Consider the following 24,109-nt stretch of genomic DNA (forward strand, 5'->3'; position numbering starts at 1 on the left):
GGGAATACCGGCTCTAACTGCGTGATTTTCGGAACTATCCAGAATGGCATCTGCTTGCGTTTAGTGGACATTCTACACAACTGTGTTCAGCGTTTGTAGAGTTATTTTAGTTGGGCTTCCTTGTATTTGTCCTGTCGGTATAACCCTTGTTGGTTGCAGTATGAGTGTTGTCATAATGAACTATGTCAGATTTCTGTAAAGTTTTATTACTTCTTTGTGTAGTGGACGCAAGTCTGCTACCGAGATTGTGTCAATGTCTGAATGCGGTGTGTAAGCCGCTAGGACCGGCTAAGTCGCTCCGTCTCTGCTGAGCCGACCGAGTCTTACTTTATCTATTGTGTGTGGGAGGGGTGGGGGCTGGTTTATAGCACCTTCCCCCGCAGCGTTCGCATGAGAGGCTGGTGCAATGTTGTCTTCTTCAGACATTTCCCTTCAAGCTTGAATTAACTTACAGCCAATACATAGGATATGCCTGCTCAGCTGCGGCTGATTTTTCCCTTCCCACTCCTGGCGTATCTATGTAGTTGTGAGTAGGGGTCTCTGAGAAAGCACAACTGAACTACTCAGATTTGACCATTAAATAAGAACCAAACCAACGATGGCGGCGCCATGTCGTATAGTTCCTATAAATCTATATAGGATCTGCACGTTTAGACAACAAACTGTGGGATCGGTGTCCAGACTGATTCCAGACACCCCCACCGGATATGCTCATGTATATACCAGATAGCTCACAGTGCCACCATGAACCCCTCTTACCAAGGAGAGAATAGTTTCTAGAAACTATTGAACATGACAAACCTTACCCTCATGGATCGTAGAAACAATAAAAAACTTTTGGCTCAGTTACTCATGCTCAATTTGTCTTACAGAGATGCACAGAATAAACGGTGGGGATGTTTTCAATAAGCAATTATTAAACCAGCTTCATTCTAATGTAAAATATGTGTGCTGCAACAGTCCTAAAACAGAAACAGAAAAAACTCATTATAGGCACCAATAAACGGTTAAGAGTAAAAGGATGGTAGATTTCTACCATAGTGCTAAAACAATTAGTATATGCAGGCATATAAATACAAGACAGTAAAGATGCGTACTTCTACGATGCTAACCCTAACTAGATGTACCTAAATGTATCTAGCATGTATGTAGGTGCATGGCCAAGAATCCCCCTAGGATATAACCAACTCCATTACCTACTGTGAGAGAATGAAGGACCCTGTCTTGGTCTCGAGATGGACACCCCGCGAGGGATGTAATGTGGCGTTCTAATCTAGGACCCCGATCAATACTGTGGCCTTATGCCCCTATACGGCTATAATCCATTTATTCCCCTATAATGGCATAAACGATTAAGAGCGATATTTCAGAAACTCGTCTCTGGCCTAACACGATCAGAGCCACATTTCAGAATCTCTTCCTCTGCAGCTCATTAGAGCAAATGACACAGCAGAAGCCACTATCTAAGATTCCTAGATTACACTCCGAGTTCTTCAACAAGATAAAACTCAGCAACCTGGGAAAGCCCGCTTGCTATGTTTTGATTAGTAATAGAACTCTAATGAGCACTAAGAGACGATCACTTCCTAGTGACATCTTTATTGACGTCTTCTGCCAAAAACTTACGTCAAAACAGGCACCTTTCAGGTATAAATATTACCAATGTTGCCTTAAGCAAACGCTGCCTCGATACTATCGCTGCCTCGATACTATCGCTGCCTCGCTGATACTGATGCTATTGCTGCCTCAACGACATCAGCGAACGATGGTGTGGTGCACATAGGAGCAGAACAGCTGTCCCCTTCAGAGCCCTGCAGATGCAAGTTGCCCGCGGACGCTGCCCCTCCTCTTCCTCGACGCGCTGAGAGAGACGCTGTCTTTTCTCCTGCCGAGAAATCCAGCTCTGGCGTTTCCAGCCCACTCTTGCGAGTGACTGGGATATCGAGTCCCTGGAAGGAGATACCAGACCTCCAACATTCTATTTCAGAGGTATGGTGTTGACTAAACCCTTAGAGAGAATTCTTGAAGCAAACCTTGGCAAAACCAACTTAACTAAAACTGCTTCTTACTTACTCCCTCCCAAGTATTAGGCTTAGGTCAGGTACACTGGGGTAGGCGTAGTTAGAAGCACCAGTTGAGTATATTAGCTAAATGTATATATGAATGTATATATTTTATTCATTTTAACCATTGTATGGCTAAGAAACCGTATCAATGCTTTTACAGTATTATTTCGCAATCCTCATTGTACTGTACGCACTTTTTATAATAACTAATCTTGCAATTGTGGCAATTCATTTCTCTTGCATGAGAAGAAAGACTGTTCAATAAATAATACCTTTTTATTGAAAACGCCCGTCTCTCTATTCTCTGCATCTTGGTGAAAGTAATCTGCACAACTGACTGAGTAAAATAACTGTCTATTGTTTCACGCGACTCTAGAGATTGACTCTTATTCTAAGGAGCAAAGTTGTCATGTTTATGCGGTTGTTGGAAAACTGGATCCCTTCTTGTCTGTACCAGGGAAGCTGATCACTTCCTATTCAGTCAAGAAAGTTTCCAGTGACCTCTGAGCTAGTTGGTAACAAACCCAATTAAGTTTAGCATCAGTAGAGACCTGGAAGACCGCACTTCTACGTCTATACTATTGTTTATGTTAATCCAATGCGCAGGGCCTATTGGGAAAATAGGAACTACACTACAGTAAGACGACTGCGTACTGGAGTGTCTGCGTGTAGGAAACTCAGTCTCTTGCGGCAGCATGAAATTCTTTCCCATCTGTCGCCCCAGCAAACATATGGTGTTTATATACTCAAAGGGAACCCTTGCTGTGTCATGTTGGCCGAGGATAACGAAAGGGATGAACCTTATAAATAGTTATTCTGCAGAAGATGGTAGTCCTGCTGTGATGCTGAGAATCCTCAAGCATAATAAAGGAGGCTAGTTGTCGGGGGAAAACCACTCAACATTTATGCAGCACTTTACTAGGTAAAAGGTCAGCACAAAACCCGGTATGTAGTACAATGGCACAGTAAATGTAGTTGAAAGGTTAGGTCACTACCCAAGCCTATATTGGGGTACATTTACAAATCATAGCAGCACGCAGCCACCGTATTTAAAGATAAAGCACAGTGACAGTCGCGCTGATTATAATAAAAATTTACTAGTTGAAAAACGCAAGCGAGGCACCCGTTAAGCAGGTGCTGGGCACCATGCTGATACACAAGCCCAAGGAGACCCCCCAACCTCCCCCAAAAGAATTGTACGCACGAAGGAACATAAATTAAATAAAGAGTAAGACCACATTTAACAGGACCATTCTGGTGGGAGGGTCCGAAACACCTGATGTTGAAACTGCAAAAAAGCCGAAAAGGTACCATTTAACAGTGCCCAGAGCAAGGCCCAGTCAGGGTAAAGAAAAAATAAATAACAAAACTTCACATACATTTGCTGTGAGGGGTCCTATTTGCCAAGCACGGCACCAAGGGCAACAATAACAAATTGGCGGATAGAATGCTTGAATGAATCCCAGCCAATGGGAATCTCATAGTCGGGTCCCAATCCATTTTGTTTTTGCCCAGTATCAATCACTATTTCATGTACTCCGAGCACCACACCAAGCCACAAATTTGTCCCAGTGACAGTCGTATACAGCTTTTGTCGAGAGACGTCTGGCCAAGATGACTTCAACCAACGACAAAGGAAGGTCAAATGTGGTCAGCTATTGCTGCTCAATCTCCATGCATGAAGCTGGAGATGGCAACAGCCTGGGGGCAGAACTCCGTCCTGTTGTCACAGCAGATCTTCCCAGAGGGGCAGCCTGATCGGAGGACAAATGCTTAAGCCCAGTATGACTTGTGCACCATGGCACTGAAGCTGCTGGGCACCATGCTGTGGTAGGATTGGCAGATGGTAAGGGGTACCTCTGCCGAAGCCACAAAACTGCAGCTGGAGTGGTGGGGCAGATAAGGCCAGAGAGCGTGCTGTAGTCCTGCTCTCCTTGAACTGCTCATGGGCAGAATTTGCCTTGTCCCCATACTGGCAAGTCATGTGAAACGGCATGCCACTGCCTAAGAAGCAGGTGGACTGTAGCCAAGCGTGCCAGCGAATGGTGACTGGTGCCAATGGCCTGCATAATGGAATTGGTGGTATCCAAGCTACAGCCAATTGTGAAGTGGGCCACATCATGACCATCTGGAATGGCCTCAGCAAAGGCCGGTCAGAGATCATCAGGTACACCCGAGAGGACTTGAGGCACTGAGTCCCAAAGGGCATGAGAATATTGCCCCACAAGGCAGCTGCCATGCACCAACCTGAACGCCAAGCTGGTGGATGAAAAGACTGTTTCAGAATGTCTCCACTCATTTTGATTCCATTTCAGGAGTAGTTGAAAAGGTGTTCGGATTGATCTTGCTTGCGGATGCCTGCACCATCAAGCTTTCACGTGAGGGGTGCGGATATACAAATTCAGTGTCTCCCAGGGCAGGGTGGTGGCGTCATGCAATTTGGTGGTTGACCTGGGGGAAGGGGAGCAAGGTTTGGCCCATGCCCCAACAAAGTGTCCATAAGAGACTTGTTAAATTGTAAGAAGGGATCGGTACATTTCTGTCCCGCCTGAAGAACCTCTATGTACATTGGTCTTGACCTCCAAGGCATGGAGCTGAATGTCAAGGACTTCGGCTGCCCTACGCATAAACATGGCGTAGGGAGCACTCTCATCAGTGGTAGGACATGAGGTAGTTACAGGAGTCCCGTTTCACGGGGGGATATTAAGACTACTAACCTCCTGCAGGTCGTCATACCAATTCTCCTCGTGACAAGGTTCGACAATCTCACTGCGCGCATTATAATCATTTGAATCCAAGCAGAACAGAGAACGCAGCATGTGCTGTTGCATTTGTGGAGGTAGATTAAGCATAGGAAATGGAACCTCAACGGCGGCTGGGCGCTACTTTGGTTAAGGTCGATATCAGTCATAAATGAAAATTGGTTCTTTGTCGTCTGGAGCCACAGGAGTCGGTATCAATGCACTAGGAAGTGGCATGGACTGAGGAGTCCAGAGTGGAGCTGGAGGCGGCCCAGTTATGGGCTCGGAGGGTCCAGATGCCATAAGAGGGAAAACCTGACAGTGGCAACCCAGGAGTAGAACCTCCCAGCTCCATGGGGCCTCCAGGCACGCCAGAGGAAGTCATCTAGGATTCGAAGGTCAAGCATGGATGCACAGAACTCTTCCTTCTGCTTAGTAGAGGTGGACAGCCCTGGGAACTGGATTTTGCCAGACAATTTACAGGATTGGCTCCTAACCACTTTGCGAACGAGACTGAAAAGTATGGTGCTGCACCCGTGGAATGTGCAAGTGGTGGGAGGGGCTAAATACCACTCAGGTTTCTTATGTTTTTTCTTCAACTTACCTGAAGATTTGGATCGAGACGAAGACTGAAACTGGGGATGACTCCAGCAACTTCTGGATCTCCAACAGGACTGGGCCCAAACTTTCGAACTGGTCCGGTCTCTCCATGAATAATTCCGGTGCTTGACAATGTAGAGTTTCACCTCAGGGTCTTGTATGGTCTAGGGTTTCATAGATGTACAGTCAGTGTCGTCCTGGAGTCGTGGCTCGAGCCCAGACAGAGGAAAATTTGGTGAAGATTTATCAGACATTTGTTTGTAACAGTCATTACAGGGCTGGGAACCTGCCTTTTTGGTAGATGACAAGTCCCTTGCACATTGTAAAAAAACATGTATTTTTTTTGTTTAGGTGGGTCTCAAAGAGGAGAACTGATGTCAGAACTCAGAGATTGCCCCTTCATAGATACCACAGGTTATTTCTAGAGCGGAACAGCGTCAGTGTGTAGTCGCACAGAGGTACTGCTGAAAAGTTTCCAGATCCAGTCAGACATCTGAGAAATATTCAAAAGGTAAAGAATCTATGGTTAGTAGCCTCTATCAGAAATAATATTCACTTAACAACTCATATCAATGTCTTAGCCCTAGCGGACCAAACAAATCAACCTTAAAGCCAACAATTTTTCTGCAAGTGACAGTCAACCACAACTTTTGTTAAACTCAAGCATCAAATAACCAGCTAAGAAGCACTCTGCTACAAAAGTTACTTCAGGTCTAGAACACATTTTAGGACGTGTCCTGAAAACAATTTCTTTTTTAAGGACTGTGGAATAGGAATACTCAGCAGAGAAATCCTGAATGTCATTGATACTCCCTTACTTAGTGAAGTAGTATGGCTCACTGGTTAGAGGCGGCAGACCCGAGAGCAGAGGACGGCCCGGGACCAGGGTTCGATTCCCGACGCGGCAGGTTTCTGGACCAGGGTCAGCGGACTCGATAATTCTCTCGCCTCGGTGCCCACTCGGATCAGCGATCACACTCGGCAACTCTGGGCCCTAGCTTGCCTCATCTTCACTAACGGCCCCACCAGACCGCCGGGGATGCCTGGTCTCACCCTGGAGATACCCATTAAGGGACCATCTCTCAGGGAAGCCAGGAAGGGTTTCGCAGCGGTCGAAGCGCGGAGGTACCCCTTCGGGAGTGATTCCAGCGCTATATAAGCACACAATTAATTAATTAATTACTGAACAAATTAAAAAAGATTTAAAATATAATTTTGTTATCTCTGTTCTCATTTTAAATGCAGGGTATGAAATTATGTGGTTCCTAAGGCAGTATATGCCTCAATGTCATTTCAGGTCTATAAACTTGGCTACGGTGTTGTTGGGTACAGCAGTTGCCCCACTCGATGTACCCACAGGTTTTCTCATAATCTTTTCACATAATCCATTCGGACGTGGAATGTAAACGGGCTGAGGGACAAAATAAAGCGAGGAGTTGTGCTACAGTATCTTTAGAGACAAGCCCCAGATTTGGTTTTGGTGCAGGTAACACACTTAGTGGGTAATAATTGTAAGGCCCTTACTTGGTGGGAATATAAACTCCTGGTCCATGCAGGGTTTACCTCCGGTTCAAGGGGCACCTGTATCCTAGTTCAGAGAAGCCTTGCACTCACTCCAAATCACACATGGGCAGATTCCCAAGGGAGGTTTGCAGTTTTGGAGACCAGCTGGGAAGGGAAGCCGCTTAATGTGGTCTCAGAGTATCTTCCCCCGGCGCTGTACAAGGAGGCGCTTAGTGACTTGGGGACAATTCTGATCTCCCCATAGGCACTATAATTCTGGAAGAGGATTTTAATATGACCATGGACGACCAAAGAGACAGACATCCACGACGACCCCTAACACACCACAATACTCCGATGGAGGAATTCACATGGGCCTAACAGATGTGTAGCGCTCTTTACAACTATACATGACACACAATACTTACTATTCCAACACACACAAGAGCATATCCCGCATAGACTATTTCCTTATGCATCTAGCAGATATCGGACATTTCAAACATCCACATGGTCTGCCGAGGGGCATTTCAGATCATTCCCCACTGTGGATTGAGCTTACCTATCACAATAAAAGGCAACGCAGCACCATGATCCTCAATCACTGGTTGCTTAAAGTTCTGGACATAAAAGAGAACTTGCTTATGCAAACAGACCACTACTTTACTGAAAATGTTGGCTCAGTGGACTCGGCACAGATAATATGGGAGGCGTACAAGGCGGTGTTGAAAGGGCACGCAATAGCTCTAAAAGTGGAATATGTTTGAATACAAAACCAATAGCTGTCACAACTAGAGAGTGAACTCCATCAGCTGGAGGCACAAAATACCTCTTTACCCAGTGAGGCCATCACATGCCAATTAACTATCAAGCAGCTAAAATATAAAACTTTGACTGGAGAGAGGACACGGGCTAGACTTTACAAACACGACATAAGGTGTATGAGCTGGGAGACAGGGCCGGGAAAATGCTTGCTTGGCTGGAGAAAAGGGAACAAGGGGAACGCTGGGTATCCAGACTGTCAATTAAGGGGGAACAGCAGATCTCAGATCCGCAAGACATCGCGGAGGCATTTGCCGACCATCTGGAGGCGGTTTATACCTCCTCAACTACGTATGCGGCTGAGGACTCCTGGCAATTGCTACCAGATATACGCCTATCTACTTTATCAGATGCTGATAGAAATATAATGGAAGCAGATCTCACAGATGACGAAATTTGCAAAGCAATAAATAGTATCCAATCAGGGAAGGCAATGGGGCCCAATGGAGTCCCTATTGAATTCCTTAAGTCCCTGGCCCTACAGGTCGCGCCTCACCTTAAAAACATGTATAATGAAAGCTTTGAGAAAGGAATCCTGCCGGAAGACCAACGTCTGGCTTCTATTGTAGTCATTCAAAAGCCGGGACAACACGCAGAGAGTTGCGGTTCTTATCGACCGATTTCTTTAATTAATGTCGAGGCTTAAGTTCTGGCAAAGCTCCTGGCTTCCTCCTTGGTGTCATTAATCCCATCGTTGGTCCATGCTGACCAATCAGGCTTTAGGCCGGAACACGGCACTGAATATCTGCCGCATTCACAATATCTTGGGGCGTAAACAATATATAGACGAAGATGCAGTGGTGCTCTCCCTGGATGCCTCCTGGGGCATTCGACTCTATAGAATGGCCTTATCTTTTCGAGGTGTTGGGACGCCTGGGGTTCAGCCCGTGATTCCTGGGGTGGATTAGGCTACTTTACACGGAGTTGCAGGGTCAAGTAAAGGTCAATTACCGCACATCCCGAATATTTACATTAGGCAGAGGCACCAGACAAGGCTGCCTCCTATCCCCCTGCTTTTCTCCTTGATTCTGGAACCACTGGCATCCTGGGTGAGAGGGGACGTACTACTTAGAGGGCTGAAATGGGCGGAAGGGGAAGAGGATAGGATATCACTAAGTGGACGAAATTCTGTTATAGCTAGCGTACCTCTCTACTTCAATACACAGACTTTTGAATATTTTTACAAATTTTGGCAAATACACCGGCAATGCCATCAACTGGACTAAATCAGTGCAGTTTGTTCTTCAGGGTCCAGTTCCCAAGCTTCCCCCGGGATGCGGGATTGAAATAGCCCTTGATGGATTCCGCTACCTAGGGGTTTTTATCACCCTAGACCCAAACTCTTTCACAACAGAAATTTAGCCATCCCCTTAGAAAGACTCCTAATGATGTTAAACATTGGAGATTGCTGCCGCTTTCTTTGCTAGGCCGAGCTGCCCTGTTTAAGATGCTGGCTCCCCTGCAATTTTTGTATATTCTCCAAAACTGCCCCTACAAGATTCCGGACTCTTATTTTAAAAGCATTGAAAGCGAGGTCCGATCGTTACTGTGGATTGGAGGAGCGCCTCGCATAGCCTTGCACAAATTGACTAAAGGGTGGTACGACGGGGGGATTGCACTTCCGGATATACAACTATTACTGGGCTTCGCAATTAGTGGTAATGAATCACTGGCTGTACTATTCTTCCATAGACCCAGCATACAGGTTAGACAGATACCAGATGGGAAGAGAGGGGTGCTTGGGAGCCCTATATACGAAGATCCGGAAAGGGAGGTATATGGGACTTATGGCTTGGACGGTGGAAATTTGGCATCAGGTGACTAAACGTCTAGGCTGGACCGGTGTGCTGACTCAAGCTACACCCTTGTGGTCCTCTAAAAAATTAGGGCTCCTGTGTCATCAATTAGGATTTGATATGTGGGACACAATTAGACTCACCACCATAGGCCATCTAGTAAAGAAGGGCAAAATCCTTACATTTACTGAACTACAGGAGAAATATGAACTGGCTCAAGGGGAGATTTTTCGCTATCTGCAGATCCGCCATGCACTCACAGTAGCACTTCCAGACATAGGAAATTTGCCGTAACCATCCCCCTTGGAAGACTAGCTGCTTTCTGAGCTCATCCCAGATAATGCCATATCACTAACATATCGTAAATTATGCAATAACCTGCCAGATCCCTTTTGAACTCTTCGAGACTGATGGCAAGCCGATATCGGACACATCGAAGACAAAGACTGGCAAACAGAACTGATGTCCACAAGGGAAGCAGCTATTACTCTTTGTTTCCAACTGATCCAATTAAAAATCCTACATAGAACGTACCTTACGGGGGATACTTTAGCGAAAATGGGAACTAGACAGGATACGTTGGGTTTGCACGGATGTCACCAAGAGGCAATATTCTATCATACTATATGGGACTGTCATCAAATACGACCCATATGGGCCACACAACAACACAAATGCAGGACGCAATAGGGAAAGAGATAACTCTGACACCACCGCTGGGGCTTCTTAACATTTGGGAAGCAACCGATCTCACGGAAGTGGAACAGCAACTATCCACTCTGGGATACACTTTAGGGAAAAGAGCAATTGTAATGAAATGGGGGGCAGCGCAAAGACCGTCGACTAAGGTTTGGGCAGCTGAACTGGATAAGTGTATGATTGCAGAAAAAGAAATGTATAAATCTAGAGGATGTCCTAAGAAATGGAGCGGGTGGAATGCGCATAGAGAAACTTATGTATATCAATCAATCAATCAATCAATCAAATATGCTTTATTCAATCACTAGTATCATAAAAGCAATCTGCAACAAACATACGGAAGCGATAAGACTATACATCGATTCACATCAAGTTAAAACAGGATTAAACTAGACTTTTAAATTGCTAAATTCATAAGAAATTGTATATAAAACGAAGGATACTAGTAAAGGAAATAAGTCCTAAGTGAATTTTAAGAATTATGAAAACAAGGATATATGAAACAATGGACGGAGAAGCACCACCAAGCAGTATTATGTAGAATATACCAGGAGAATGTATCTCAAAATAGGACACTCGGTTTTAAAAAAACGTGCATTCCTCCCAAAGGCTCAAAACTGGTGGCCTCTTCAACATATTGCAATAAATGTAAGGTAGGGGAGTCACTGCCATTATTACTGGTCACTCAGCATATGAGAGCCCTTCAAAGCTTTGTGTCTAATAATCCAGGTGTGACTCCAAAACATAGCCACCCCACAAGTAAAAAGCATACTTGAATCAGTTTTGCGAATACGCAGGGCGACCCGATGGTCATGTGTGCTCAAGGATTTGCACATTGGTATTATCCATTTAAACCTGGCAATAGAATAAGCTGGGCAGGCAAACAAACAAGCATTTGCAATGCAATAGGTCTCGCATTAGGAAAGTTTGAGCTATTGGTTTTGTAAATGTCAATTTTTTTATTATTGTGTTGGTTTTGAAAATAGCGAAATTAATAGCTTTGTCATTGACAATGCCAATAGTTTTAACTTTCGCAAATGTGACACCTATAGCATTAGTACTGCAATATATAACTTAGATGTATTGATATTACAAATAACAATGGCTTTTAATTTTTTTTAATAATTAATACTTAAATGGAAGTTATTGTAATTTATTTTTTGCAATAGCTTAAACTTTTGTAAATGACTTTTGTGAAGATTATGTTCAAGGTATTTAATTGTGACGAGAACAGAAGTGAAATATTAACTTCTTTTTGTGACATTTGTAATAAAGCTTGAAACATTGAGTGAACATATTTGAACCAGTTGTTGAATGGTTGCACAGATTGATGCTGTGGGGCGCTGAGTGATGCTGTGGCGACGAGTGATGCTGTGGCGACGAGTGATGCTGTGGCGACGAGTGATGCTGTGGCGACGAGTGATGCTGTGGCGACGAGTGATGCTGTGGCGACGAGTGATGCTGTGGCGACGAGTGATGCTGTGGCGACGAGTGATGCTGTGGCGACGAGTGATGCTGTGGCGACGAGTGATGCTGTGGCGACGAGTGATGCTGTGGCGACGAGTGATGCTGTGGCGACGAGTGATGCTGTGGCGACGAGTGATGCTGTGGCGACGAGTGATGCTGTGGCGACGAGTGATGCTGTGGCGACGAGTGATGCTGTGGCGTTCAGTGATGCTGTGGCGTTCAGTGATGCTGTGGCGTTCAGTGATGCTGTGGCGTTCAGTGATGCTGTGGCGTTCAGTGATGCTGTGGCGTTCAGTGATGCTGTGGCGTTCAGTGATGCTGTGGCGTTCAGTGATGCTGTGGTAGTGCATAGTGATGTTGTGGTGGTGCTGAGTGATGCTGTGGTATGCAATAGATAGAGTGAGGGAGGGTGATAGAGAAATAGAGGGAGGGCGATAGAGTGAGGGAGGGCGATAGATAGAGTGAGGGAGGGCGATAGATAGAGTGAGGGAGGGCGATAGATAGAGTGAGGGAGGGCGATAGATAGAGTGAGGGAGGGCGATAGATAGAGTGAGGGAGGGCGATAGATAGAGTGAGGGCGATAGAGTGAGGGCGATAGATAGGTAGAGTAAGGGCGATAGATAGGTAGAGTAAGGGCGATAGGTAGAGTGGGGGCGATAGAGTGAGGGCGATAGATAGATAGATAGAGTGATGGCGCTAGAGGGAGGGCGATAGATAGATAGATAGATAGATAGATAGATAGATATAGATAGATAGATAGATAGATAGATAGATAGATAGATAGATAGATAGATAGATAGATAGATAGATAGATAGATAGATAGATAGATAGAGTGAGGGCAATAGATAGAGTGAGGGCGATAGATAGAGTGAGGGCGATAGATAGATGGAGGTGTGGAGAGAGAGATAGAGAGAGGGGTGTAGAGAGAGAGGGGTGTAGAGAGAGAGGGGTGTAGAGAGAGAGGGGTGTAGAGAGAGAGGGGTGTAGAGAGAGAGGGGTGTAGAGAGAGGGGGGTGTAGAGAGAGGGGGGTGTAGAGAGAGGGGGTGTGTAGAGAGAGGGGGTGTAGAGAGAGGGGGGAAGAGAGAGGGGGGTGTAGAGAGAGGGGGGTGTAGAGAGAGGGGGTGTAGAGAGAGGGGGGTGTAGAGAGAGGGGGTGTAGAGAGAGGGGGTGTAGAGAGAGGGGGGTGTAGAGAGAAGGGGGTGTAGAGAGAGGGGGTGTAGAGAGAGGGGTGTGTAGAGAGAGGGGTGTGTAGAGAGAGGGGTGTGTAGAGAGAGGGGTGTGTAGAGAGAGGGGTGTGTAGAGAGAGGGGTGTGTAGAGAGAGGGGTGTGTAGAGAGAGAGGGGTGTGTAGAGAGAGAGGGGTGTATAGAGAGAGAGGGGTGTGTAGAGAGAGGGGTGTGTAGAGAGAGGGGTGTGTAGAGAGAGGGGTGTGTAGAGAGAGGGGTGTGTAGAGAGAGGGGTGTGTAGAGAGAGGGGTGTGTAGAGAGAGGGGTGTAGAGAGAGAGGGGTGTGTAGAGAGAGAGGGGTGTGTAGAGAGAGAGGGGTGTGTAGAGAGAGAGGGGTGTGTAGAGAGAGAGGGGTGTGTAGAGAGAGAGGGGTGTGTAGAGAGAGAGGGGTGTAGAGAGACAGGGGTGTAGAGAGAGAGGGGTGTAGAGAGAGAGGGGTGTAGAGAGAGAGGGGTGTAGAGAGAGAGGGGTGTAGAGAGAGAGGGGTGTAGAAAGAGAGGGGTGTAGAGAGAGAGAGGGGTGTAGGGAGAGAGATGGGTGTAGGGAGAGAGAGGGGTGTAGAGAGAGAGAGGGGTGTAGAGAGAGAGGGATTTAGAGAGAGGGTGGTGTAGAGAGAGGGGTGTAGAGAGCGAGTGGAGTAGAGAGCCAGGGGAGTGTAGAGAGCAAGTGGGGTGTAGAGAGAATGGGGTAGAGAGCGAGGGGGGTGTAGAGAGAGAGGGGTGTAGAGAGCGAGTGGGGTGTAGAGAGAATGGGGTAGAGAGCATGGGGGGTGTAGAGAGAGAGGGGTGTAGAGAGAGAGGGGTGTAGAGAGAGAGGTGTAGAGAGAAGTCTGTAGAGATCGAGGGGGGTGTAGAGAGAGGGGTGTAGAGAGAGAAGGAGTGTTGAGAGAGTAGGGTAGAGAGCGAGGGGGTGTAGAGAAAGGGGTGTAGAGAGGGGGTGTATAGAGAGGAGGGTGTAGAGAGGGGGCTGTAGAGAGAGAGGGCTGTAGAGAGAGAGGGGGGTGTAGAGAGGGGTTTAGAGAGAGAGGGATGTAGAGAGAGGGGTGTAGAGAGAGAGGGGTGTACAGAGAGGGGGGTGTAGAGAGAGGGGGGTGTAGAGAGAGGGGGGTGTAGAGAGAGGGGGGTGTAGAGAGAGAGGGGTGTAGAGAGAGAGGGGTGTAGAGAGAGAGGGGTGTAGAGAGAGAGGGGTGTAGAGAGAGAGGGGTGTAGAGAGAGAGGGGTGTAGAGAGAGAGGGCTGTAGAGAGAGAGGGCTGTAGAGAGAGAGGGCTGTAGAGAGAGGGGGGTGTAGAGAGATTTAAGGAGGTCCTTTATCGAAGATGACGGTTTCATTACCCTTCCTAAATTCACCAAGAAAATGCAAGAATATATCTTCACATTATCATACATTGAAAACGTCTTAAAGTATGTGCTTGCAACAAAGTGTAAACAGATCAGTGGCCTGTTCGCTCACACTACAGATTTTACATTTATTCCGGATCAAAAGCAGCTGGGGTGTTGTGTGTTAACAACAAGCTCTTGGCATTGCGCGGAGGGGGACGGGGGAGCGAATTCCTTTGAAGTGTGAGTGTGTAGAGAGGCTCACAGGCTGCCGCTTGATGTGCATGCGCCTTCACACATGCACTGTAGGCAATCTGCCTGCTTGGTAAGATTTTTGAATGCCCTTTTACAACTTGAGAACCCATGCGCATTATCTCAGCGAGACCTAAAGAGAAAGAAAGCGGAACAAAATGATAAATGACAGGAAGGGTAGATTTGAAGTCACGAGAAATAAGAAGGGCAGATAAAATACGAACATATAAGGGAAGGGACGAGAAGTGAGTCACAGAGGGGTAACCGGAGAATGTAGTGCAGAAGACAAGACACCGTGAGCAGAAGGAAGAGATAGGGGAATAAGTAGGAGCTGGAAAGGAAAGCGAGGCGGAAAGGTCTCAAAATGAGACAAGAAGTAAAGGTGCTGCAAGAGAATGTCATAAAGTACAGCGAAGTTAGAGATGTGAAGGGGGAGACAGGAAGAGAGAGGAATAAATTACAAAATAGGAAAGAGACTAAAGGAAAAGTGAATGGAAAAGAACGAGGAAGTGTGAAAAGACGGATGTCGAAAAGGAAAGAAGTTGTTAAATTCAGTCAAATGTGATCGAGAAATGTGAAAGTGGAAAAAAGTGCAGGATAATGATATAGGGATAAAATGAAGAGACGCAAAGACAGGACAGGAAATGATGACATGAAGAGATTAGAGAAATTCACAAAAAGGGAAAAGGCAAAGAGAGGGAAAGAAAGTCGAAAGCGAAGGGAAGAGACGGGTAAAAGAAAAGAATAGGTGAAACTGGCGAGAGAAGAGTGAAAGGGATGAGAGTGCTAAGACACGGGAAAGTGGGGATTAACGTTAATATAAGGTAGAGTCAATAGAATGCAAAGAATGGGACGAGTGTGAGGGAAATTAATATGAAGATAAAGGCGAGGAGAGAAAGAGATGGACAATAACGGTGAAATGAAGAGAAAGCAGAACGTGAAAGACGTGAATTGAGAGAGGTAGAGAAGGGGTGATGCGAGGGGAAGTTACGGAAAGAGAAAGGAGAGAGAACAGAATGTTGAGCACGAGATGGAGTGAAAGTGGAAGGGCATCGGAAGAGAAAGCGGAGACACGGTTAGAGAGGGAAAAAGAAGGGAATGGCGATTAATTGAAAAATGGGAACTAATGCAAGCAGAATATTAAAAGGGCATAGAAAGAACGCAACCACAGAGTCGGCGAGAAAGCGAGAGAGAAAAAAAGTCTATAAATTGTAGGCCAAAAAAATGTGTATTTATTTTTGTCACAATGGTGGGATGCTGCGCTTTAGATGAATATGTTTAAAATTGAAGTGCGCCATACTGTGATTACTACAATAGTTAATTGTGGATGCGTTAACAAATGATGTGTGCACTAATGGCTGGTGGTGTGTGTGCCTGTAGAAATTGTGCACTGATTGTTGGTGGTGTGTGTGCCTGGTGGAAGTGTGCACTGATGGCTGGTGGTGTGTGTGCCTGGTGAAAACGTGCATTGACTGCTGGTGGTGTGTGTGAGCCTGGTGGAAGCGTGCACTGACGGCTGGTGGTGTGTGTGAGCATGGTTAAAGCGTGCACTGACGTCTGGTGGTGTGTGATAGAGTGAGGGCGATAGATAGAGTGAGGGCGATAGATAGAGTGAGGGCGATAGATAGAGTGAGGGCGATAGATAGATGGAGGTGTGGAGAGAGAGGTAGAGAGAGGGGTGTAGAGAGAGAGGGGTGTAGAGAGAGAGGGGTGTAGAGAGAGAGGGGTGTAGAGAGAGAGGGGTGTAGAGAGAGGGGGGTGTAGAGAGAGGGGGGTGTAGAGAGAGGTGGTGTAGAGAGAGGGGGGTGTAGAGAGAGGGGGGTGTAGAGAGAGGGGGGTGTAGAGAGAGGGGGGTGTAGAGAGAGCTGGAGGGCGCTAAAGGATTAAAAATAGTAAATTTACTATCCCAACACCTTCCCTAGGGTCCACCGGGACTGGTGTTACAATAGTAAATTATACTATTCGAAATCCGCACCTCCAACGCAAGTCGTGGTAACGACTTGCGTTGTAAGGGATGCGGTGTAAAGGGATGCGTTGTGACGGTACGCGTTGTACCGTCATACATCTGTTGTACGTGGTGTGAAGGTGTGAGAGTGCTGTTAGTGGGAGACTGCTACTCTATGAGGAGTGTGTAAGTGTTGTTGGTAGTGTAAGACTGCTAGTTTGTGAGGGATATGGCTGTTGTGGGTATTGTGGAACTGCTAGTGTGGAAGAGCTGTGAGCGGCTAGTGATAGTAGGGGGATAAGAGAGTGGTGAAAGTAACATGGGGCTACTACTTTACACTGTTTTACACTCACCACCAAGCCAAACCAGCCATCACCATCCAACTGCTGCTGCACTCATTCGCTGAGGGTGTGCATGTTAATTTTGGACGGGATGTCTAACTCACATTACTGGTCCGAAATCATGAAGTAGGTCATTGCTAGAAGTACACAGCTGAAAGTACATTTTAGTACTGAAACTGCCTAAACTGAAAGCATGTTAAAAACAAGTATCATGAGACATTGTCATAATACCTTCATTGTAAAGGCATCTCGTTGTTCACCCTTTGTTATAAAGGCTGTTTCCCCTGATATTACCACAATCATTGGCTGCAGCAAGCACACATGCATGCAGTCTCAAACATGTTCAAAACTGCTCCGGGTTGTTTGAAGACAAGTCTACTGTTTTAGGTATGTAATTCACTAAAGGGCCCAATCTGACCCCACCCAAATTTTACCTGCAGTAGATACCAAAGTGAAGGTGTGCAGCACACTATTGCAGTAGTGGTACAAAAGATTCATTTGGAGAGGATGTGGCGGCATGGTCAGAACTCCCTAAATAAATATGAATCTGTCCTTATATAATATAACTGGTGCTCATGTACAGCAATCCTAAACCTGTAGGTCGCATTTGCGCTTTATAAAAACTACAAAACAAAATACAAGATTGGTCAGTGTCGGACTCACTAACCGAACGGGGAAAAACTGTGAATAGACTTGGTGGGAAAAAATATACATGAACAAAACGGAGTTTGACGTAAAGCATTAAGAGACGAGGGAATGAAGTAAGAAGAGAATATGAAGTGGCCAAACAAGACAACTGTAGAGAGAGCACGGGTATACAGATAGGAGCTCACAAAAGGGCACTACGACAAATGTAACCTTCAAAGACTGACTTCTCCAAAGATCCGTGCCTCAAGACCCAGTGGCCAGTAATTCTGCTCTGTGTATGAGAAATGTATGGTTTATTTGATGGCAATGGCATCTCCTTAATGCATGTTTTGTTCATGAAGAATACTATAACCTGCAGCAAAGTCACGGAAACCGATAGCGCCCTTTACCTTGCCACACTGATCATTGGTGTCGGGGTATGTAATTGCAGTAGCAGGCTGGGGTTGTGGCGGTGAGCGTTGAGGGAGGGGAGTCCATGTCAAGGGTGGAAAGCAATCACGGCACAAGGGCACGTGCGTTCGCAGGGCAGTAGTAACAACCATTGACAAAGCCAATAGTCCTGGCTGTTAGGTATAATATTACTTGCTGTATTAAATTTCTGGGTGCAATGACAGAAACAGCAAAATAAAAGTCGGGCAGCACACTATGCTAAGAACGGGTTTTAGCTTAGGTGTTTTAAGCCACGCCTTTAATTATATAGGCCACGCCACATTGAGAGACACCCCCCAGTTTTTTCATCCCACTTAAAGCCCTGTGAATGGAGTAATTGATAGGCCTTTGTTTTTGTGCGGCGCACACCTCGTGCTGATGTATTAAAAGGTGCTGGCATGTAATGAGGAAAGAAAAGAACAACTGTGGAAACAAGGAGGGCGCGGACGGCACAGGAATAGTACAACGGGGGTACAACCTGCAGAAACAGGAGTGCAGAGAGTGGTGCAGGCTGCTGAAAAGGGGGCGGGGAACAGGCAACAGAGAAAGAAGGCACAGGCTGCAACAGAAGAGGGGTGAAGGGGGGTGCAGGCCGGAGCGGAGGAGTGTGGGACAGGCTGCAGAAGAGGTTGGGGCGCGGGTGAACTTGTAAGGAATAAGAAGGGGGCAGGAAAGGGGGGCTTAAAAACAAACAATGAGGAGAGGACAGGTAGAGAAGAGATCGGAGCGAGAGAAAACGGGCAGCAAAGGGGGTGGGAGGAAGTACCTGAAGCGACAAAAAAGAGAAGAGACGGGTTTGGCAGAAAACAGGGCAGTGGAGACAGAGGGAGGAAAAAGGCTGTGGTAAAAAATGTAAACTTCAAAGCAGTATTACAATTATTTTAGCAACATTGCATGTGTTTCAGCCCCATGGTTCATGCTGCTTCTATGAACGAAAACAAGGAATGGAGTAGGATACAAAATGCACATAGTAGTAGCAGCGTGTGACAGTCTTCCTGGCTCGATGCTGTTTGGGAGGTGGGAGGGGAAGTAGGAGAGGGGGGAGTGATAGGGATGAAAGCACTAGCGGCCGCATGCTGGCAAATGGTGACCTGCAGAGCGCGTGAATGGGAAGAGCGGCCGTGGGAGGTGGGAGGGGAAGTAGGAGAGTGCGATGTGCAGGCGGGGGCGGCGAGCGGAGCCTTTGAAGTTTGATGTGAGACATTGACAGACAAATGGTGGTTTGTGACGTAGCTGGTTTGTGCACACGCATAGACACATGAACTGTGGCAAATCCGCCGTTGGTAGACTGTTCTTTTGCCCTTACTATAATCTCTGCCAGCAATGCGCAAGCGCATTGGCAGGCCGAGACCTAAAAATGGGACACGCTCACCAGCAGAGCTCTGCAAAAGGGGCAGCCTTCGTTTTGATGTTTGTGCGGGCGCCATTTAGATATTGTTGCATGAACTGGGAGTGTGCCTAACCTGAGTTGGGTATATAGCAGCCTATCGCGAGGGACCTGGATAAAATCAAGGTAAGGCTCTGGACTGCTTGTGACTGAAAAATTAATCTGTGAATCTCCCCAAATTTGGTTTGCTCAGCTCATTGGAGTCAACCCAGTTCCAATAAATATACTTGAGCTCGAACTTGTTGGGTGGGACTCTGGTGTCTCAGGTTTCCGAAAGACCCAGCTGTGTCAGTGTCTTTCTAACATTAGATATCCACTTGACCCTGTGCCCCATATCCAGATTAATCATCTCAGTCAGGGCAGAGGCATAATTTGCAAGCTCAGGGGTGCGCATTAAGCGTGCCTAAAAAAGCAATGGGCTCAACTTAGCAATATCCCTGAGCGGCCGTCTACCCATATCAAACATTAAGGGGGTTAGTGGGGTGTTACGAGGGAGCTTCACCAGATCCCTCAAGAACTTGTGCTTGGATCTGCAGATATCATCAATATTGTCAAAACCCCATAGCTCCGCCCCGTACAGAGCGGGCTAACTGCTTCGACTTCGTAAAATGCTTATGTATATCCCCAACCGTAGAGATGGAAAAGTCAAGAAACAATAGACACTCACTTGAAATGATTGGCCGATTCACTGTGCACTGTTATGCTATAGGCACCTGCTGTAAACAGACTGAAATGTATGCATACCAATGTTTGAAGTTTGAAGTCCATAAATAAATCTTTTTATTTAAATATATAATTTTGTTACACATGCACTAAAAGTGAATTATACTTATGAAAAAATTATTGGAGTGTAATAATAAAAGGAAATCAAAAATTTACCATTATGTGATTTTCACAACTGTTTGAGTTCTTTAAAACGACCATTAGTCACCAAGTATATGCACAATGAACTGGGGAAAAATACTCCAGTGCAACAATTCATGAACAAGTCAATGAATCAGTGACTACCACGACTTTTAGCAATGAGCAAAGCTGATCCCTCATTACAAAGAATGATTTACACATTTGCCCTTAACTGAGCTGTAGGGATCTCTATGACGAGGGTGAAATAAGGCATGCGCACACCCCAATATTGAAGAAATAAGATTTATTATCAAGCAAATATGTACATCTGTTTGGTAGGATCAAAGTAGAGTAACTACTGCCCAATTGAAGTATCACCCTCCCTCACATTACACTTTCAAGATGACATACAGGAGATTGTTCTAGGCATAAGAAGCTATGAACAAGACAAATACATAAATGTATCACTTAAAACATAGCAAAGAGCAACAGTGATGACTGAACACCTAGGTCTCACAGCACATCCTCAACTTGAAGCTGGCAGATACATTCAAAATATGGGTCTTTAAAAAATTGAAATTCAGAGAACACAGATCTACATATCAGATACAGATAAGTTTGTCATGCTCTTATAATCAGAAAGATGCATAAAGACTAAGGTTGTTATTTCTAGGCACTATCACCTTGTGGTTCCTCGTCTGTCACTGTATCGCTCATTTCTCAACCTTTCTTCATCACGTCTAGAGCAGTCAGAATATTTTCTGTTTCGTGGAGATGAACCCCTCTCATATTCATCAGATCTGTGAAACAAAGCAAAGAATGTTCAGCTAACTAAAGAAGCCATTTTCAAGCAGGAATATTTAATTAACACAAAAGATTCAGCAGGGCCCACATCATGAGTTATCATACAAGTATGATCAAAAAGGAAATATAGACTATAGATTTGTAGCCATAAAAACCAAACCAATGGTAATTACAGTTACATCATAAGGAGAGACAGAGGAAGTGTAGCAAGAGTGGCATTTTTTCCTACCACAAAGAATGAGACGAGGCATCTTTGCTCTCCAATAAGATAGCAAAATACAGCCACATCTGTAGAGTAACAGTGTGTATGAATTATATATATATATATATATATATATATATTTATATATATATATAGTCACTGAAAAAACCACAGGTTTCAGGAAAGTTATATTTAGTTGGACATTTCACTCGTACAAAACCAGAGAAATTTGGCCATTATAGTTAGTTAAGCTAATTATAACTCGCACCCCCGCAATGCACTGCTGACGACGTCACATACTACATCTCTCATGACATTGTCAGTGAAATCACTGATGACATCTCAAATGACATCACTGATGACATCATCCACTAACTGTGTTTCTGTAAAGTTTAAATAGGTGTTAGGTGTTATGTGTATATATATATATATATATATATATATATATATATATATATATATATATACACATACATATATACATATACATATATACATACATACCAAGATGTTTTGAAGAATGAGTGAGTGGGTGTATGAGTGTCTGAATGGTCTGAATGGATGATTTAGTAGGTGCGCAACTGACTGTATAAGTCCGTGATTAAACGTGTCTTACTGAATGCATGGGTTAGTGACTAAACTGTGTGAATATCTGTATCAATCTGTCAGTTGATGTGTAAGCGACTGCATGGGTTGGTGAGTTGCTACATGAGTGTCTATGTGGGTTATTGATTGGTTGTCTGAGTATCTGTATGGGTGTCCGAGTGTCTGTTCATCAGAGTACATCACTGAGAGTAACAACAATACCATGAATTTAGAATTCAATGCCAACATTAGCATCTCATCCATTGAATTCCTTGATGTCACCCTTTACATATCTAATAGCAATATGCCCTCTAAATTGCATAGAAAGCCCACGGCAGGTAATTCGGTCCTGCACACCTCAGGTTTCCACCCAAGGCACCTGATAGCAAGCATGCCCTATGGTGAAATGCTCCGATTACGCAGGATCTGCAGCTCACCGTTAGATTTGACGGAATGTCAAAGGGAGGCATCCAACAGATTCAGAACAAGAGGATACTCCAAAGCCAATATCAACAAAGCCATTGAGAGAGCCAATGAACAACCTTGTGAGGTACTCCTCACAGGAACCTGTAGCCTTGAACACAATAGTGTGAGTATGCAACAAGTGAGGGACTCCCCAGAGGAACCTGCACCCTTGAACCCGACAGTATGAGTATTCCAACAAGGGAGAACACACAGTCAGGCCCAGACTTATTATCACACATAACACTGAACTTAGAGCAATCAGATCGGTTATCAACAGACACTGGGGAATCATTAGATCTGACCCAACTCTGGGGCCCCTAGTTGCTCCCGACATCACATACAAACGGGCCAGATCCATGCATGACGCACTCGTAAAAAATAGCCCCGAAATCAGGAACACAGCTAAATGGTTATCGGACATGAAAGGGTTCTTCAAATGCAACAGTTGTAGGGTCTGTAAATTTGGCAAAAACATGACACAGACTCCACCTTCAGATTGGCACCTCTAATCATTAAACACCACCTAACATATAGAACAGAGTTTGCCATCTACATTCTGGAATGTGACTGTGGTCTTCGCTACATCGGAAGTACCAAGATAGCAGTACATATGCACATCCTACAACACCTTAGAGCCATAGTTAACAGTGACCCCCACATACCCTGATGCAAGACACTTCAAGGCGGTACATCACAACAACCTGGACCACCTGAAATATTCGGTCATTGACTGCATACCCACAATACCAAGGCACCTTTTGGCCTGAGCACGAGTGAGGACCTATACCATTTTCTCTAACCTGTTCTGACCCTCTGACATGTCGAGTACTATAACACGTTATCCTTCTGCATCACACTAGTGATCAAGTAATGTGTGCATATTCCAATAGTATTTTAAGTGAAGGAACTTAGATGTTTTTGCTTTGCATTTAAGCAGTGATAATTCTGTCTGTCGTTGAAATCTGTCCTTTATTCACATGTCTGCAACTGTATTATCATGTCGCAATTTTAAGACAAACGCTTTGTAAGTCTATACACAATGGGTACATTGTTCTAAGAGCTTTTTTCGTTCATGTTTCTTAAGTTTAACATGACTTAATTTTAACCACCGATATCTTGGATTGGAGTGGATTTTTACCAAGGTTACATTCACCACCACAATTATCACTATGCACTTTTTCACGAAAGTCTCCTCCTCTCTCCCCAAAGCACTCCCCCTGACCCCTCTCACCCTGTGCGTTTAATATTGACATCACACTGCAGTAGTCATTTACCTTTGTTCATAATTAAGCAACCTTCAGGGCACCATGAATGAAGAACCAGGCATTGAGGCATTTATGACAGGTTCTAACATAGCAGAGAGTATTTCTATTGACATTACTCTCTCCCCAGTTCACGATCCTTTTAACCCTTTTTTAATCACTGCACAACTTCACACATTGTCCATTGTGCTTTTAGACCGATGTGAATATTCCGTGGCCAAAGTGGCTCGTATTTTCGCAGACCTACGTACAGCCTTTCACATATTCTCACGTTGTATGCATCTATTAGATAGAAGGCCTTATAACGTCATCCAGTAATTTTCTCATGCATTGTCTCTTTGCAACGAGAGAATCTCTCAGTCTAGGTCGCACTTTATTAACACAGATCGAGATTTCTTGAACAGGGATATATGGATATATATCCATATATATATAAACTCGTCATGGCTGCTGCTGTGTTTCCTATGGAATACAAATAAACTGCAGCTGACTAACCACAGTGGTCCGCGCTCTTATTTCTTCCAAAAAACGATTTTTGGGAAGAGTATATATATATCTATATCTATATCTATATCTATATCTATATCTATCTATATATATATATATATATATATATATATATATATATATATATATATATATATATATATATATATATACACTCTTCCCAAAAATCGTTTTTTGGAAGAAATAAGAGCGCGGACCACT

At 45.0% G+C, this 24,109-nt stretch overlaps 1 protein-coding gene across 8 annotated transcripts in view; it reads right to left on the bottom strand.

Annotated features, from left to right (window-relative positions):
• The window catches only part of CWC22 (CWC22 spliceosome associated protein), a 466,526-nt gene that overhangs the window by 313,528 nt on the left and 128,889 nt on the right, over positions 1-24,109 (bottom strand). For all 8 annotated transcript variants that reach the window (XM_086956220.1, XM_086956217.1, XM_086956216.1 and 5 more), the window contains one exon: positions 20,767-20,883. In XM_086956220.1, coding sequence (XP_086812346.1) covers positions 20,767-20,883 — 117 coding nt within the window. The remainder of the gene's footprint in view (positions 1-20,766; positions 20,884-24,109) is intronic.

This window comes from Lissotriton vulgaris, chromosome 2_1 (assembly GCF_964263255.1).
Source record: "Lissotriton vulgaris chromosome 2_1, aLisVul1.2, whole genome shotgun sequence".
Taxonomy (NCBI): Eukaryota; Metazoa; Chordata; class Amphibia; order Caudata; family Salamandridae; genus Lissotriton; species Lissotriton vulgaris.